Raw genomic sequence first — 18,001 nt, forward strand, 5'->3', positions numbered from 1 at the left:
CCATGGTCACTGAGTAGCCTGCCTCAGTACTCCCATGGTCACTATTTGATCATACAAAAGTGTAAATTAGAGTCTTCATGTTTCTACTTCTTTGACCTTGTTGGAAGGGGTCAGGATGCAGATTATTTAATAATGCATTTAAATTCAGAAGCAAAGCCCCAACAAAAGGACTTAAATGATAAGGTAAGAAATTAGCGTTATCTTTGGAAGTGTATTGCTGTTTTACTTTTGCTGATGGTCTGGGCATCTGTTGGCAGTGCTGTAAACTGCCTTGTCCCCACTTACTTGTTGACGGCAGTAGTACGGGCACCCAATAAGTCCTCCACCTCAACGAGCACGCTGACTGCTGTGGCATTGGCCCGTGAGCCCACAGGCAACAAAGCACTGAAAGAGGATCTGATGCCCCAGTACAGCTGGAACCTCTCGCAAACAGAGCCCCTGGAACAGGTGACAGCCACCAGGGAGTAAACCAGTTGATCAACGTTTCCGTCCTCATCCCACCAGCCTTAGAAATAAGAGGAAAGTAGAATTAAGCTCCACAGACACACTCAAGCACATTGCTGGCTCAAACTTTTTCATCCCTGAGATACGAGATCACGTAGGAAAACGTGAACTGGGCCTCCTAAACTCAATAAGACATCAAGAGAGAAAGAAGGCAGTTGGTGTGAGAAAGAAGCTTTCACGAGGTTAACTAGAATAAAAATGTCCCAAGCTGCTTCTCAAAGGCCCTTTCAAATAAATTTGACACCAAGACACACAAGGAGACTTCAGGATGGGTGGGCTGAAGCTTAGTTAAAAAGGGAGGTGTTATGGTGAATCTTAGAAGAGCAGGTGGGAAAGACTGGAAAGGGTACTCCACATCTAGGGACTTTGACAGCTAAAAGGTACAGTAACAGTCACGGAACAAAGGAAAGTTGGGGCGTACAATACACCCAGAGTTGGAGAAACGCAGATATTGCAGGGAGTACGTCTCGAAGTTAGAGACAGCGAGCACAGTAATGCTGATGAAATAAAACGTGTGTGGGGTTCTTATTCAAACTGCATGAAGTGCCAGGAATACAATGGATGACAAAGAGACACTGCAAACTGCTAAAACACATGCTCTTTGACTATTTCACTCTAAATGAACTTCATACGTCATACCTGTGTTATGTATTACACAAACTTCCCCTTTTTGAAAGCAAGAGTGATTCATATATTCACATTATTTACAAGTTTAACCTCTTGATGGATTTTCCACGTTTCTATCTTCTGGAAGGAATTTGTCTCATTGATACTGAGTCCATTTCTCGACTTGATGTGAGTGTCACTTCTTGACTCAGTTTGAGTGTTGTTTCACTGGATAAACTTCTGACCAAGTCATTAGCATACAACTCTCTGTATTCCCTTGAATATCTCTTGAAGGGGTTGTGATTTAAGTGCGCACTTCTACCTCCTATCTTCAGGAGATATCTCCTTGTACCGCATACTTCCACTGTCTCTCCAACCTCCCATATCTAAATGTTAGGAGATTGGTTCGGTGGTGTTAACACGTGGACTCTACAATGTTGTCTCTCTTCATGACTTGAATCATAATTTCATTTCTGTTTCAATTATTCCTTTTATTATTCTTCCCTCAAGATTTGACTTAACTAAGCTCAATTGTGTTCTGAATCTTCCGTGCATTAGAGTGCAGCTGAAACATAAGCAGTTCTGGAATTTGGCATTGTTCTGTAGTTTAGCAAAAAGTTCACTGATCGATGTCTCCTTGTTAAAGTTAAGCATCACTAATATTCGTTTCTTCGGTGGTTCTTTGACAATTCTCACTGATCTCTCAGCGACACCATTTGATGCAGAATAACATGGTGAATAAGCATATGTTTAATAATATTGTTTCACAAAGCACTTACACAGAAATGAATAAAATGGAGGACTATTATTAGGACACTTTGTAGCCATTGCAATTTGCACATAGGATCAGATGTGAAATTCTGAGTGTTTAATAACTTCAACTAAATTTGCTTGTTCATTAAATCACAAACTGTATGCAGGCTAAGTGTCAAAGTTGCAGTACCCAACAAGTCGTACAAAGAGATGATATACACACTGATGCTCGCACTTGACTAAGGTTATAACTCACATTCTAAAATTTTAGATCTCCACTATTTCTGAGTGGCTTTGGATTAACAGGATTCTTTAACATTTGCTCTGTTTCACTAAACAAAACAACTTTTGATTTTTTTGTTTTTTGCTAATATGCAGCATGTTTCCGACCCCATTTCACTACTGGATCCATCAGGAACTTTCTTATCCCAGTGCACAAACACACACCTGAAATTGCTCCGTTGCCTTCACTGTATCTGTATAGCCTCACTCTTCCCTGGGACAGTAACCTGCCCAAGAGCCTTCCAAGCCATGATAATCCCCCTTCTTCTGTTGTGTTTTGGTTGGATGTTCTTTCCTGTGTCCACAATCAGGGTCAGTCACTGCTGATACACAGACTGTCGCTGTAGCCATCAACACTCTCGGTTCACCAGTTGGCCTTTCTCGACTTTCTTTGTCGTCTTTCGACTGTCTCTAACTTTGAGACGTACTCCTTACAATATCTGTGTTTCTCCAACTCTGGGTGTATTGTACGCCCCAACTTTCCTTTGTTCCGTGACTGTTACTGTACCTTTTAGCTGTCAAAGTCCCTAGTTCTGGAGTACCCTTTCCAGTCTTTCCCACCTGCTTTTCTAAGATTCACCATAACACCTCCCTTTTTAACTAAGCTTCAGCCCACCCATCCTGAAGTCTCCTTGTGTGTCTTGGTGTCAAATTTATTTGAAAGGGCCTTTGAGAAGCAGCTTGGGACATTTTTATTCTAGTTAACCTCGTGAAAGCTTCTTTCTCACACCAACTGCCTTCTTTCTTCTCTTTGATGTCTTATTGAGTTTAGGAGGCCCAGCAAACGTTTTCCTACGTGATCTCGTATCTCAGGGATGAAAAGTTTCTTTTTTTGTGGGGTCTGTCCTTTTTTACTTCGTGAGGTCCATTCATTCCATCCTTGTCATCAACTTATAGTATACGTATTGATTCTTAGTCTAACCAATGATAAGAGACATGGGCAAGTGCTGTTTATTCCATTCATTCCAGCTATATTCTAAACTTACAGACACCACATAAAGTACAGGGTAGCACGGTGATGCACTGGTTACCTCACAGCTCCAGAGACCCAAGTTCATTCCTGACCTCCGGTGCTGTCCGTGTGGAGTTTACATATTCTCCCTGTGGCCGTGAGAGTTTCCTCACAGATATGCTGATAAGTTAATTGGCCACTTTGGCAAAAGAACCAAAGGGGAATTGGTCAGCATATGCAAGGAGAATAAGTAAGCTACAATGAATTGGAAGGAAGGGAATGGGACTGATGGGATTGCTCTCCTGGGAGCTGGCATGGAGCCAATGGCCACCTTCTGTGTTGATATGATAATACGATGAGAGTTAAGATCTACTGGGGCAAGCTTTGCCAAGTCTTTTTCCCTTGAAACCTCTTTCTCAAGGTTGGTGAATTCAATGTAGTTGATTAAATATTAACAAAACCAAATCCACTAAAGCCCCATAACAAAAATCTTCCTCAAATAAAGAAGGCAAACAAAATGAGTTTCTGTGCAAAAAGGGTCCTTTTAAATGGATGCTGTAACAAGGTATTGCTCAAGCATAGACTACCATTGTCATCCCCACATAAACTCGGGGTAAGAGGAGTAAAAGCTAGTGGTAGGGGTGAGGTACATCATTGAACTTTTTATCTCCGAGACCTGCTTTCAAATCCATCCCAAAGGCAATGGACTGAAAGCTCCATCCACCAACTGCAATTATCTTAAGAGTCACTGAACGTTGCCAAAGACTATCTGGCACTAAGCTGGTCTAACCTTCAGAGATAATGGTTAATGTCACATCAAGCTCGAACGCAAGATGCCTGTGCTCGCAGTGCAGAAGTAACAACTAAAAACTTGCCTTAAACAAAATCAGCAAAGGTGGGGGGGGGGGGGGGGGGGGGGTGGTAAGACCTCAGAACAAATCACTTGTTACCTGTGCAGTTAAAGCTAAGAGGGGTCTCCAACAGGTAGAGAGTTTCATCTGGATGGATGGTACAGTGTCCTCCACTGGGAGGATAGTTAGGGCTCAGAATGATGCTGGAGAACCCTGTGATTTCCTCTTCGAGGTCAGTTATGTTCAAGGTGAATGTATAGTTGACTCCATCTTGGAGGACACCCTGTCGAATGACCAGGTCAGCATTCCAGTCTCCCGTGGAGGTGGTTTTGTTGTCTAAGATCAAGGGGTAGCCATCTGAACTTTGAACTGTCCACTTGTGCTACAAAGAAATGAAGTATGAATAATGCTGGTGAATGAGTTGCCCACTGAGGAAGATAGAGAACAACTAGCCCTCTGAGTTTTTAAATTCAAATCCTTTCGAGTTACCATATATGTTGTTAATAAATTACAGAGAATGAAATCAATGATGTGCAATTCTATAGCGGCTTTCACAATCTCAAAACATCCTAAAAGTGCCTCACAGCCAATAAAATACTTTTAAAGTGAAGTCCTTGTTGTAATTTGGGATATACAGCAGGTAATTTGGGCACAGTAGACCCAACAACATATTAAATAATCATTTAATTTCATTTTAAAATAGTCTCTGGAGTAGATACTGGCCGAGAACAATGGAGAGAGATCAGCAGCTTGTCTTCATAACAATGGCCTGAGTTTCCTTCACACCCACCAGAGATGACAGTTTGAATATCTCACTACCTCTGACACCTTAGTACTCCCTAGTACTGCAATGGAATATCGCCCTGGATTACCACGCTCCCCTTAAAGGGCACAATGAACACACATCCAAAGTGATTAAGGCCTGTAGCGACAACACTAAACAAGAAAGCAACATAGTGAGTGGGAAGACTTACCAATAACTGGCTGCTGCAGTTGGCACATCTTCCAGCCAGTGTGACGTGTGTACTCCTGCTCACTCCATAGCTCCAGCGGACACGGCAGGAGATACACTCCAAAAGCACACTGGGGACCTTTCCAGCTCGGACTAAAACCTGCAGTATGGAGTATCACAGTCAGCACAGGGACTGACACGCGGACAGGGCCTGGTCCAACACCAGACATGGATACGCTGTGTCCAGCACCGGGCATGGACTCTGCAGTCTTCCACACTGGACAAGGACATACAGACCACAGTCCTGGCCAGACCAGCACAGGCACATGACTGTTCAACACCTGGCACAGACAGACACAGCTGTAGCCAACACCAGGCATGGTCACACAGACATAGTTACGTTCAGCACTAGGCATAGATTCTGATGCCGTCAATACCAGGCAAGGACATATGATCAACAGTCAGGTCCAACAACACATTGATGCACCTCCTGACCAACACCAGAAGCTCAAGTGTCCAACACCAGATACTGAAGCAGGGAGGATTGAGAAAGGATGATCAGAGTCTCTGTGAATTCCTCCCTTACTTCTTTTAACAGCCTGAGATAGATTTCATTCGGGCCTGAGGTGTACCCACTTTCAAGCTGCTAGCTTACTTACAGCTTCCTCTTTTAAAATGCTACCCTGTCCAATATTTCACATAAATCTTCCTTAATTACAACATCGGCATCAACCCCCTCTTTTGTGAAGAAAATAACTCAGAACCCTGCACACAACCCCACTCCCACAAGTCAGTTATCTTTTTAGTCTTTATTAGTCCCTATTCTTTCCTTAGTTATTTTCTTGCTATTTCTGTCATTGTCATAGAATTGTACAGCACAGAAACGGGCACCTTGGCCCACCACGTCCATGATGAACTTTTTGCCCACCTTCACTAATCCCCGTTACCTGCATTGGGACTGTATCCTTCTATGCTTTGCCTATTTAAGTATCTACTCAATGGCCTCTAAAACATTAATTGTATCTGTTCCTACCACCTCCTCTGGCAGTGCGTTCCTCTCATTGGCAGGCTGTTTTTCAGCTTGGAGGCCTGTGACCAGTGGTGTTCCACAGATCGGTACTGGTTCCTTTGTCATTTGTCATATAGACTGATGCCTTCAGAGATAATGGCTAATGTCACATCAAGCTCGAACGCAAGATGCCTGTGCTCGCAGTGCAGAAATGACAACTAAAAGCTTGCCTTAAACAAAATCAGCAAAGGGGGGGGGGGGGGGTGGTGGTGGTAAGACCTCAGAACAAATCACTTGTTACCTGTGCAGTTAAAGCTAAGAGGGGTCTCCAACAGATAGAGAGTTTCATCTGGATGGATGGTACAGTGTCCTCCACTGGGACGATAGTTAGGGCTCAGAATGATGCTGGAGAACCCTGTGATTTCCTCTTCGAGGTCAGTTGTGTTCAAGGTGAACGTATAGTTGACTCTATCTTGGAGGACACCCTGTCGAATGACTAGGTCAGCATTCCAGATATGATATATACCTCAGCGCCTCTTTCTTGCACTGACCCCACATCCATTGATAGCTGACCACTTTTAAAATAATCCAAGTCTGCATCTTGCACAGACTCAGTGACTGAAACAAAAGCAAAATGTAGGTGGTATGATTGGTAAGTTTGCAGATGACACCAAACATGCCGGTATAATGGACCAGGTTGTCTAAGGTTACAACAGGATCCAGATCAACTGGGAAGGTGGGTAAGGAAATGGCAGATGAATTTAACTCAGACAAGTGTGAAGTAATGCCTTCTGGGAAGTTAGACCAGGGCAGAACATACCCAGTGAATGCAGGGCCCTGAGGAGTGTGGGCAAACAGAGAGACCTTGGGGTACAAGAACGTAGCTTGCTGAAAGCAGCAACACCTGTAGACAGAATGGGGAGGAAGGTGTGTGCCCTGCTTGCTTCATTGGCCGAGGCATTGTGTACAAGTTGGGATGTCACGTTACAGTTATACAAATTGCTGGTTCGGCTGACTTGCAGTATTGTGTGCAGTTCTGGTTGTCACACTAAAGGAAGGATTTATTTAAGCTAGAGACAGTGTGAGAAAAGATTCACAAGCATGTTGCCTTGATCGGAGGGCTTGAGCTATCAGGAGAGATTGGACAGGCCAGGTCTGTTTTCTGTGGAGTGAAGGAGGCCGAGAGGTGACAGGATAGAGGTTTATAAAATTGTGAGAGGCATAGATAGGATGGATAGCCAGTGTCTGTTTCCAATGGCAGGGGTGTCTAAAACTAGAGGGCATAGGTTTTTAAGAGAGAGGAGGTTTAAAGGGGATCTGAAGGGTAAATTTTGCACACACAGCGTAGTTGGTGTCTGAAATGAGCTGCCAGAGCAGGTGGTAGAGGCAGGAACAGTAACAACATTTAAGAGGAATTCAGACAGGTACTTGAGTGAGCGAGGCACAGAAGGATATGTGATTACTACAGGCAAATGGAATTAGTATAGATCAGCATGATGGTCGGCATAGACGCAGTGGGCCAATAAGCTGTTCCTATGCTGTACAACTCTGAATCTAACTGCACACCAAACTCCCAAGTGTGGCCTAACCAGCGTTTCGTAAAGTTGCAACATAATGTCCCATCTCTTAAATTCTCTGCCCTGGCCTATGAAGGCAAGAATGCCGTATGCCTTCTCTACCACCCTACGACCTATGTTGCCACTTTCAGGGAACTATGGACTCAGACCCCTAGGTCCCTCTATTCATTAGCACCCTACCATTTACTGTATCTGTCCTACCCCAATTTGACTTCCCAAAATGTATTACCTCACACTTATTGGGATTAAGTTCCACTTGTCAACCCCCACCCAACTTTCCAACTGATCTACATGCTGCCATTGCCGTCCTCGCTCTCCACAACATCAACTTCTGTGTAATCTGCAAACTCACTAATCATACCTCCTGCATTCACTAACTCATTAATATATATCACAAACTGCCTCACCGACCCCTGTGGACACCACTAGTCACACACATCCAATCAGTAAAATGCCTCTACCCGTGTCTCCTATCACAAAGTCAATTTTGGATCCAATTAGTCAGCTTGTCTTGGATCCCATGTGCTTTAATCTTCTAGACCAGCCTACCAAGGTGGAACCTGTCAGATACTTCCCCGAAGTCCATATAGACAACATCTATCACCCTACCTTCATCAATATCCTCCTCAAAAAATTCATTCAAATTAATGAGATAGGATTACCCCTTCACAAAGCCATGCTGACGGTCCCTAATCAGTCCCTGCCTTTCTAATTGTACATAAATCTTATCCCTTAGAACTTTATTCAATAATCTCCCTACCACTGACTTACTACCTGTAGTTACCTGGTTTATCCCTGCTGTCCTACTTAAATAAAGGAATAATATTAGTCAACCTTCACTCTTCTGGTAGTTCAGTTGGGGCTAATGAAGATGCAAAAATCTCTGGTAGGGCCCCAGCAATCTCCTTCCTTGTTTCCCTTAGCATTCTGCAATAGATCTCATCTGCAGATTTATCTGCCATTATGCATTCCAAGACATCTAACCCCTCTACCTTCTTAATAGCTACATGTTCCAGGCAATCAAGGTATCCCTCCCTGAACTCACTATCATCCATATCCTTCTCCTTGGTGAATACAGACCAGAAGTATTCATGTAGGACCTCACCCATTTCCACACATGGAGCAGCCTTTTGTTCCCCAAGGAGACCCACCCTTTTTCTGGCTACCCTTTTGTTCCTAATATACTTATCGAATGACTTTGGTTTCTCCTTAATCTTACCTGCTAAGGACATTTCATTACCTCCTTTTGTCCTCCTAATTCCTTTTTAAATATTCTCACACACTCTCTATATTCCTTAAGGGACTCTCTAGATTGTAGTTGCCTACACCTGTCATATGCTTTTGTTGTTGATCAGACTTTCGATAACCTGTGTCATGCTAGGTTCCCCAATCTTGCCATCTTTGCCTTTCAGCCTTACAGCAACATGTTGGTCCTGAACTCGTGCTAACTCCCTTTTAAAAGTCTCCCACTTGTCAGATGTTTTACCTATGAGTATCTGCTCCTAATTTACCTTTGTCAGGTCTTCTCTCGCACAATAGAAATCAGCCTTCCCCCAGTTTAGGACCTTGACTTGAGGACCAACTTTACCCCTTTCCGTAACTAACTTGAAACTTACAAAATTATGGTCACTGTTTGCAAAATGTTCCGACACAGCCCAGACTCATTTCCTAACTTGAGGTCAAGTACAGCCCCTTTCTGGTAGGATTATCTATGTCTCAAAAAACTATCTGGGATGGATTTAACGAATTCCACCCCATCTAAGCTCCTTGTACTAAGGCAATCCCAGTCAATATTGGGGAAGTTGAAATTCCCCCACTACAATAACCCTCTCGCTGCAATTTGCTTAGATATGTATTCCCCCAATTCCCGCTGACTATTGGAAGGTTTATAGTTTAACGCCCAGTAAAGTGATCACCCCTCTCATATTCTGATATTCTGCCTATATGGACGATCCCTCCTGGATATCCCGCTACGTACTATCATTAAGTTCTCCCTATTCAGCAGTGTGCCTCGCCTTCCTTTTTTCCATCCCCTCTGTCATGTCTGAAACTTCTATGCCACGGAACATTAAGCTGCCAGTTCTGCCCTTCCTTCAACCCTGTTTCCATAATTACAATAATACTGTAATTCCATGTCTTTGGATTTTCTTTGCTTTTACCTGCCAGTATTTTTCATGTCCTCGCTTTGCTTCCCTAATCTCCCTTTGAACTTCTTCCTTGTTATTTCTATACTCCTCTTGGCTTCCTACAATACTAAGTTCTGGGCATCTGACAAACTTGTTTTACCTTACCTTTGTTGTCCGGGGGACTCAGATGTGGCAGTCCCATCCTTTCTCATTTTAGGAACCTCCTTCTTGAACCTTCCACGGGTTGGAGACTGATTTACCCTCAGATATCTGGTTCCAGTGCACTTCTGCTAAATCACTTCGCAGTCCAGTTAAATCGGACTGCTTCCAATTTCAAACGTTCTCCCCTATTTCATCTGCCCTTTCCCGTAATTATTCAAACTCTAACTGAACTATGATCATTACGACAAAAATGCTCTCCCATAGATACTCCTTCCAGCCTCATTACCTAAAGCTAAATCCAGAACTGCAGCCACCCACCTCACTGGACTTGCTTCATTTTGCCCGACATAATCATCCTGAATGCAATCCAGGAATCCTGAGCCCTCCACACATTTTGCACTGGCTGCCTCCAGGTTAACACTTGAAGACTTGAAATTCTCCTCTGTTCTCACACCGGTGTTTTCGTGCAAGGGTTGTTTCAGCTGCTGATGGACCTGCTCAGTGCTGCTCTTCCTGGTGGTTTTCAGAATCTGCTGCTGGTTATTGTCCATCACGTTGCTGCAGTTTCCACCGGCGCGCACACGCACACGTACGTGCGCGCACACAATTGCACATGCCCACATACACACACGTGCACACAGAGAGGATGAGCATGTTCCCTCTCCAGCCGAGGGATGCCAAGCCGTTGCACTCCACACACTGACACAATACCTTCTGAGAACAGAAGCTGGGGTCTTCCCGATTGCCATTCACACTGCATTGCCGCTGAACTATCACACAGCCCTCGCAATATAATTGCAGATGTTTGTGGGCAGAAAATGAATGCGGAAATGTGAATTTTAATTCTCATGTGATTCGCTCAATGCATCTCCAGTCTCCAAGCCCCTTTTGCACAATAGCTGTGATATAAGCCAGGACTCACCATTTGAGTGGTGTGGGCTTCCTTGCTCCCAGGCTTGCTGACAGTCAGTGTGAATGTGTAGGTAGCACCGGCACCAGCGTGTGCCCAGGGATGGTGATAACGCCCCATAGCACTTTCAGCAGGGATACAGAGAGTAGTGGACTGATCCTGAAGCAGAGAATAAAAAGACAGTCAGTCATTCGTATAAGGAACACAACAGCCTACTTGCCCCTCACCTTCGCCCCCAACCTCCTTCAGAGCTAACCAAATGGACAAAAGATCGACTCGCTCAGCCAGATTTAGATGTGAACCAGGTCCAAGATGGCCAGCTTCTAACCCACAGCTTCACTCGGTTACCCCAAAAATACAACATTGCAATGGTTCTTGACTCAGGATATCAGAGGGCGGGCAGTTTCACAGGTACCATCTGTGCTGTGTGACCTCTGGGCTGGCTTGATTTCCCCAATGGGTCAGAGGAGAATTCTCTCAGGCATTTTCTCCTTCATTAGCCCTGTTCTTTTTTCTCTTTACTCCTTCCTGATTATGGGAGAGTTGGAAATGTCCATCAATAATACCCGGAACACCATGGTGTGGCCAGGCACAGTGCACTCACTGGTCCGTTCCTGCCCCGTCACTTTCCCGATGTTCACAACCAGCAACTAATGTCAAGTAACTGTTTTATCCAACCTATTAGGGTCTAGAATACTCTACATCCAAGGTCAATGTAAACAAGTCCAATGTTAATCTTCCAAAGGGAATTGGATAAGCACTCTGAGGACTAAATGCAGAGTGGATAAGTGGGGTTAGCTGAATATCTCTTCAAATCTGCCAGATCCAGACACAATGACTCAATGGGATCCTTCTGTGCGGTATGCAGAGAGTTTGCATACAGGTAAGCACAGGTAAATGAGGAAGACGACAAAGGCGCTGCCTTTGGCTGTGGGCTTGATGGTGAGGTTGGAGATTGGGGGTGAGGGAGGGGGTGAGGTTGGGGATTGGGACTGAGAGAGGGGGTGAGGTTGGGGATTGGGGGTGAGGGAGGGGGTGCAGTTGGGGATTGGGGGTGAGAGAGGGGGTGAGGTTGGATTGGAGAGGGCGGCTGATGTCCCGTTGGCAGGTTCAAGGTCCTGATCCTGGCCCCCTGGTTTACTGTGCCCAGTGAGGGAAACGGGATCCATCTTACCGTGCTCTCGCAGTGCCAGCGGTACATCAGGTGGTCCCCCTCTTCCATCTGGCCATCTGGGTCGTAGGACTGGGAGCCGTCCAGCACCAGGTCTCGGTGGGCAGCCCAGCTCCTCTGCGTTCCCCCGCTGATGATGGGCACCGGGCTGCTCGGCTCCACCTGGATCACAGTCGCCGCCCTACCGCGCAGCGGGCTCCCACCCAGCGCCACCGTGAACTGCAGGCAGTGCGGGCCCAGGGGTAGCGCCAGCCTGGGCAGGGCCAGCAGCGGTTTGCTGAGCTGGGCGGCAGGGAGCGGGGGGCGGCGGCTCGGCCGCTGGCAGCCAGTCCCCTCCAACACCCACCAGCGGTAGTGGGCCCGGTAGGCCGTGCATCCCCTCAGGTCCACCTCGGCCTCGAAGTAGCAGGGCCGGGCCCTGGCCACGGAGCGCAGCGGCTGGACCAGGCGGACAGCGGGGGCACGGCAGGCAGGCAGATGCACGGTGACCACCAGGCGCGCCACCGTGGCGCTCACGTGGTTGAAGGCGCAGGCGCGCACGGTGTAGCGGCCGGCGGCCCGGTACCGGTGGCGGGCCGTGCCACTCAGGCTGCTGACGGTACCCTCGCCATCGCCAAAGTCCCAGTGGTACCACACATCGGTGCCGCCTGCCAGTGGCAGGCGGAAGGTGGCCGCCTGGCCGGCCAGCAGGGCAACAGCGTCGCTCCAGAGGCCCGCGGCTGCCACCACCACCGGCAGCTGCACCCGAAGGCGCTGGGTGAGCGCCAGCGCTCCGAACCGGCCGGCCGCCTGCAGCCGCACCGTCAGCGGCCCGGGGCCGCCGGGCGTGTAGGCAACGCTGGGCCCGGCCAGGCGGCGGTCGGCCGAGCCGGGCAGCTGGAAGAGCCAGGTGTAGGTGGCCCCCTCCCCGCCGGCCCGCAGCGCCGCGCTCAGCCGCAGCTCCCGCTGTGCCTCCACCGCCGGCCGGCAGCAGTTGGCCAGGTGCAGGCAGCCCATCTCCTCCAGCACCGTCGCCCAGGCCGAGCTCGTCTGGCCGCCCAGCGGGTTGCACGCCGCCACCGCCGCCTGGTGCCGGCCGGGCCGCGGGAAGGCCTGGCCATAGGTCGGCCCGGGCCACCACACACCCACGTCCAGGGTGGGGATGGAGAGGAAGAAGCGCATGCCGCTGCCCTGCTCCACACAGAGGCTGAAGGTGACGGAGTTGCCAACCCCGACCACTGCCTTGTCCGGGACTATCGCCAACCCTTGGAACCTGCCCACCACCGTAAGGTTGTGGTGGACCACCTCCCAGCTGACTCCATTGGAGGCATTGAGGCTCAGCAGATACACACCCGCCATTGGGAAGGTGCGCTCCCTATGGTGCCCATGCCAAGCCTGGATACCTGTGTCCCCCACCAGGCTCCATTCCCAGGTTATGTCCGCACCTCTGTCCGCAGAGCCCTGAAGGAGGGCGGTGGCATTGGCTGGCAGGAGGAAGGGAGGTGCCCCGCCCGCGATGGAGTAGTTCACCCCGGAGATGAGCTCCGGGATCCTTAACGTCAGGGAGCTCTGGGCGCACCCCAGCTTGTTGCAGGCAGTTGCGGTCACCACGGGGGTTCCCGCAGACAGGGGAAGGTAGGACAGTGAGGAGGTGTTGGTCTTGATGTGATCCGGATCTCCTTCAACTGACCACTCGTACTGCAAATCCGTCCCCGAAACGACAACCACCTCCAGGTGCACCAGTTGCCCCATGGCTACCTCGCGTGCTGACGCAGTAATCTCCATTCCACAGGCACGCTCTTGGACAAAGATCTCTTTGCTCTGCTTGGCCTCTCCGAGAGCATTTTTGACCACCACCACTGCCAGGTAATGTCCAGCTTCCTCTGGTTGAAAAACTACAGTCGAACCTTGACCAGTAATGACTGTGACAGGACCTTGACTAACAGTCCACTCGTAGGACAGGTTGGAGCCAAGGGCCATCTGCGCCTGCAACAGGCAAGTTTCCCTGCTGGCCGAGTAACTGCCCTCAATCAGGTCTCCGCTGGATATCTCCAGGTCTTGGATACTCTCCTCAGCTAGAACGGTGAGGATTTCTGTCTCTTCGCTCACTTCATTTCTTGCTGTCACCGTCACAATGTAAGCGCCAGGCTCTTTGAACTTGTACTTGAAGTGGGAAGATCCCTGGTGCAGACCAAGGTCTCCCCGAACAGCCCAGAAATAGGAGACCCCATCGCCTGTGCTGAGCTTTGCCGCAAACACCACCACCTTTCCCGTTTCTACTGTTGACTCCTTGGTGCTGATGCTAAGCTCCGTAATGGGCATTACCACCCAGATGCCCAGGTGTTTCTCCAAGCGACTGACCAGGTTTTCCCCGACGACAGTCACGGTGTACTGGCCAGGGCTCCAATAAACGTGCGGCAGCCCCTGACCCGATCCCTGGGCAGTGCCATCGCCAAAATCCCAGTGGAAGGTGGTGTTCGTGCCTAAAGCCCCGGTAATGTGGAACGTGTAGGTCTTGTTCAAGGAGAGTTGTTGCTGGCTGGGCCCCTCGTGAGAGATTGTGAAGTCCCCAACCTTCTCCTGGACTGCCACTGAGCAGGAGCTGCTTCGCTGGTCGACCTGGTTCTGGAGGTGGACCGTGACCAGGTAGACGCCTGCCTGGCTGTAGCTGAAGGTCAGTTCCCTGGTGCCAGACTGGAGAGGGCCCAGCACCCCCAAATCCCATCGGTACTCGTACGGGTGCTCCTCATCTTCCCCGGGAATCACCTCGGCTACAAATTGCACCGGCTCCCTTGGGAGCACCGATCGGTGACTGGCCAGCAGATGGACGGAGACGATGGATGCCTGGACACAAATGGCGGCCTGCCGGTGTGCTGTGCTGAAGGGGCTGCTGGCTGTGACCGTCACAGTGTAGTTCCCAGCCGCGGTGAAGGTGTGGTTGGTCCTGGAGCTGCCGAGCACCACCAGAGGTGGACTGCCGTCTCCAAAGCTCCACCGGAAACGGGTCCTGTTCCCTGCTCCCGTCACCTGGGCCTGGAGTGAGACCTGGCTCCCCGAGGCCACGTAGCCTGGGCTCATTATGTCCACCACCCTCAGCGTGTGGACCTCCACGGCAACCGATTGGCTGGCTGAGCTGACGGTGTTACTCGCGGTGACGGTGACAGTATAACTTCCTTCGGTTGCGTACGTGTGGGAGAGAGTGGCTGTCGTCAGCTTGCCAAAGAAGCTGCCATCCCCCATGTCGAAGGTCCACACAACGTTGGTCCCACTTGAGGCCTCAGCGTGAACCAGCGTCGGGGAGCCCACTTCCCCCTGGCCACTGATGGTCACCACAAGACCAGTGACCTCCTCTTCCACCTTTACCACCATGTGGCAACTCATTATACTGGCCGTGTTATTGGCCACCAGCGAGACATTGTAAACCCCCTCCTCTTTAAACCGATGGCATATGGTGGCATTTGTCCCCTCTACTGCAGGAGTTCCATCACCAAAGTTCCACGTGTAGAATATCTCATGGGAAGAGGGTCGAGGGAAGGCTTCAAGCGTAACTAGCCCATCAACACTGGGGTGGTCTGGGGCCAGGACACAGCTCAGATCCATTAGAAGGCTGCGGACGTACATGAGGGTGCTCTTTGTCACACGGTTCTGCTGAGCATGTATCTCTGCTTCCACTTTGTAGTCACCTAGAGAAACATGATTTTGTTTATTGGCTGGATATTGGTGCTTCCCTGCAACCGCTCTCTATTGATCTGACAGCTGTCTCTGGTGGACCAATGTAAACTTTCCACTTGAGAGAGTTCATTGGGAAGGGATCCAGGCAAAGAACTTATAGAATTTGAAACAGCAAGGGAGTGGGTACCTGAGAGAGGGGGAGGGAAATATGTGGGGGTATTTGAAAGAAAGAGCAAAGAGAAGACACAGGCAGGTAGACATAATGAAAAAGAGAGAGGGAAAAACACGTGCACATCATACAGCATGGAAACAGACCCTTCGGCCCAACTGGTCTATGCTGACCAAGATGCCCATCTAAGCAGGTCCCATTTGGCCAATATCCCTCTAAATCTTTCCTATCCATGTACCTGTCCAAGTGTCTTTTAAATGTTAATGTACCTGCCTCAACCACTTCCTCTGGCAGCCCGTTCCATATACGGACTACTCTCTGGGTGAAAACGTTGCCGCTCATGTTCCTATTAAATCTCTCCCCTCTCACCTTAAACCTATGATTCCCCAACCCTGGAAAAAAGACTGTCCATTCACCCTATCTGTGACCCTCATGATTTTATACACCTCTATAAGATCGCCTCCATATGAATAAAGTCCCAACCTGCTCAATCTCCTTAACTCAGTCCCTTGAGTCCTGGCAATATCCTCGTAAATCTGTTCTGAACTCTTTCCAGCTTGATGGCATCTTTCCCCTAGCAGGGTGACCAAAATTGAACACAATGTTTCAAATGAGGCCTCACCAACATCTTGTATAACTGCAACATAACATCCCAAACTACTGTACTCAGTGCCCTAACCGATGAAGGCCAGCGAGCCAAAAGCCTTCTTCACCACCCTGTCCACCTGTAATGCCACTTCCAGGGAACAATGTTCTCATACAGCTAGGCCACTCTGTTCTATAACATTCTCCAGGGTGCTTTCATTCACTGTGAAAGTCCTACCCTCATTTGTTTTCTCAAACTGCAACACCTTGCACTTACCTGAATTAAACTCCATCTGCCATTCCTTGGCCCATTTACCCAGCTGATCAAGATCCCTCTGTAATTCTGTCTTCACTGTCCATGACACCACCTGTTTTAGTGTCAGTGCAGGAACAGCAACCAGCCTCCCAGACAACCTCGACCCACTGCAATTCGCCTCCCACCGTAACAGGTCCACAGCAGACGCCATCTCCCTGGCCCTACACTCAGCTCTGGAGCATCTGGACAGTAAAGACACCTGTGTTAGACTATCGTTTATTGACTACAGCTCTGCCTTCAATACTATAATTCCAAGCAAACTCATCGCCAAACTCCGAGACCTGGGACTCAGCACCTCCCTCTGTAACTGGATCCTTGACTTTCTGACCAACAGACCGCAATCAGTGAGGATAGGCAGCAACATCCCCAGCACAATTATTCTCAACACTGGTACCCCACAGGGCTGCGTCCTCAGCCCTCTACTGGCTATATACCTACAACTGCATGGCCGGATTCTGCTCTAACTCCCATCTACAAGTTTGCAGATGATACCATCGTAGTAGGCTGTATCTCAAATAGCGATGAGTGGGAGTACAGGAAGGAGATAGAGAGCTCAGTGACATGGTGTCATGACAACAACCTTTCTCTCAATGCCAACAAAACAAAAGAGCTGGCCATTGACTTCAGGAAAGGGGGTGGTGTACATGCACCTGTCTACATCAATGGTGCTGAGGTTGAGAGCTTCAAGTTCCTGGGAGTGAACATCACCAATAGCCTGTCCTGGTCAAATCACATAGATGCCATGGCCAAGAAAGCTCACCAGCGCCTCTACTTCCTCAGGAGGCTAAAGAAATTCAGTATGCCTCCTTTGACACTCACCAACTTTTATCGATGCACCATAGAAAACATCCCATCTGGATGCATCGTGGCTTGGTATGGCAACTGCTCTGCCCAGGACCACAAGAAACTGCAGAGCAGTTGCCATACCAAGCCGCGATGCATCCAGATAGGATGCTTTCTATGGTGCATCAATAAAAATTGGTGAAACTGCAGAGAGTTGTGGACACAGGCCAGCGCATCACGGAAACCGGCCTCCCCTCCATGGACTCTGTCTATACCTCTCGCTGCTTTGGTGAAGTAGCCAGCATAATCAAAGACCCCACCCACCTGGGTCATTTTCTCTTCTCTCCTCTCCCATCAGGTAGAAGATACAGGAGCCTGAGGCCACATACCACCAGGCTCAAGGACAGCTTCTATCCCATGGTGATGACTATTGAGCAGTTCCCTTAAACAATGAGATGGACTCTGACCTCACAATCTACCTTGTTTGACCTTGCAACTCATTGTCTACCTGCAATGCACTTCCCTGTAGCTGTGACGCTACTCTGTATTCTGTTATTTTTAACCTGTACTACCTCAATGCACTCTGTACTAACTTAATGCATCTGCACTGTGTAATGAATTGATCTGTACGAACGGTCTGCA

General features: G+C 48.7%; 1 protein-coding gene across 1 annotated transcript in view; it reads right to left on the reverse strand.

The window, feature by feature from the left end:
* Nucleotides 1-18,001, reverse strand: part of pkd1b (polycystic kidney disease 1b) — a 130,198-nt gene that overhangs the window by 94,599 nt on the left and 17,598 nt on the right. Inside the window, exons 9-13 of the mRNA XM_052033354.1 lie at nt 11,859-15,517; nt 10,697-10,843; nt 4,923-5,060; nt 4,048-4,330; nt 286-505 (exon numbers count right to left, since the gene is read on the reverse strand). Coding sequence (XP_051889314.1) covers nt 286-505; nt 4,048-4,330; nt 4,923-5,060; nt 10,697-10,843; nt 11,859-15,517 — 4,447 coding nt within the window. The remainder of the gene's footprint in view (nt 1-285; nt 506-4,047; nt 4,331-4,922; nt 5,061-10,696; nt 10,844-11,858; nt 15,518-18,001) is intronic.

The sequence above is a fragment of the Pristis pectinata genome, chromosome 18 (genome assembly GCF_009764475.1).
Source record: "Pristis pectinata isolate sPriPec2 chromosome 18, sPriPec2.1.pri, whole genome shotgun sequence".
NCBI classification, from domain to species: Eukaryota; Metazoa; Chordata; class Chondrichthyes; order Rhinopristiformes; family Pristidae; genus Pristis; species Pristis pectinata.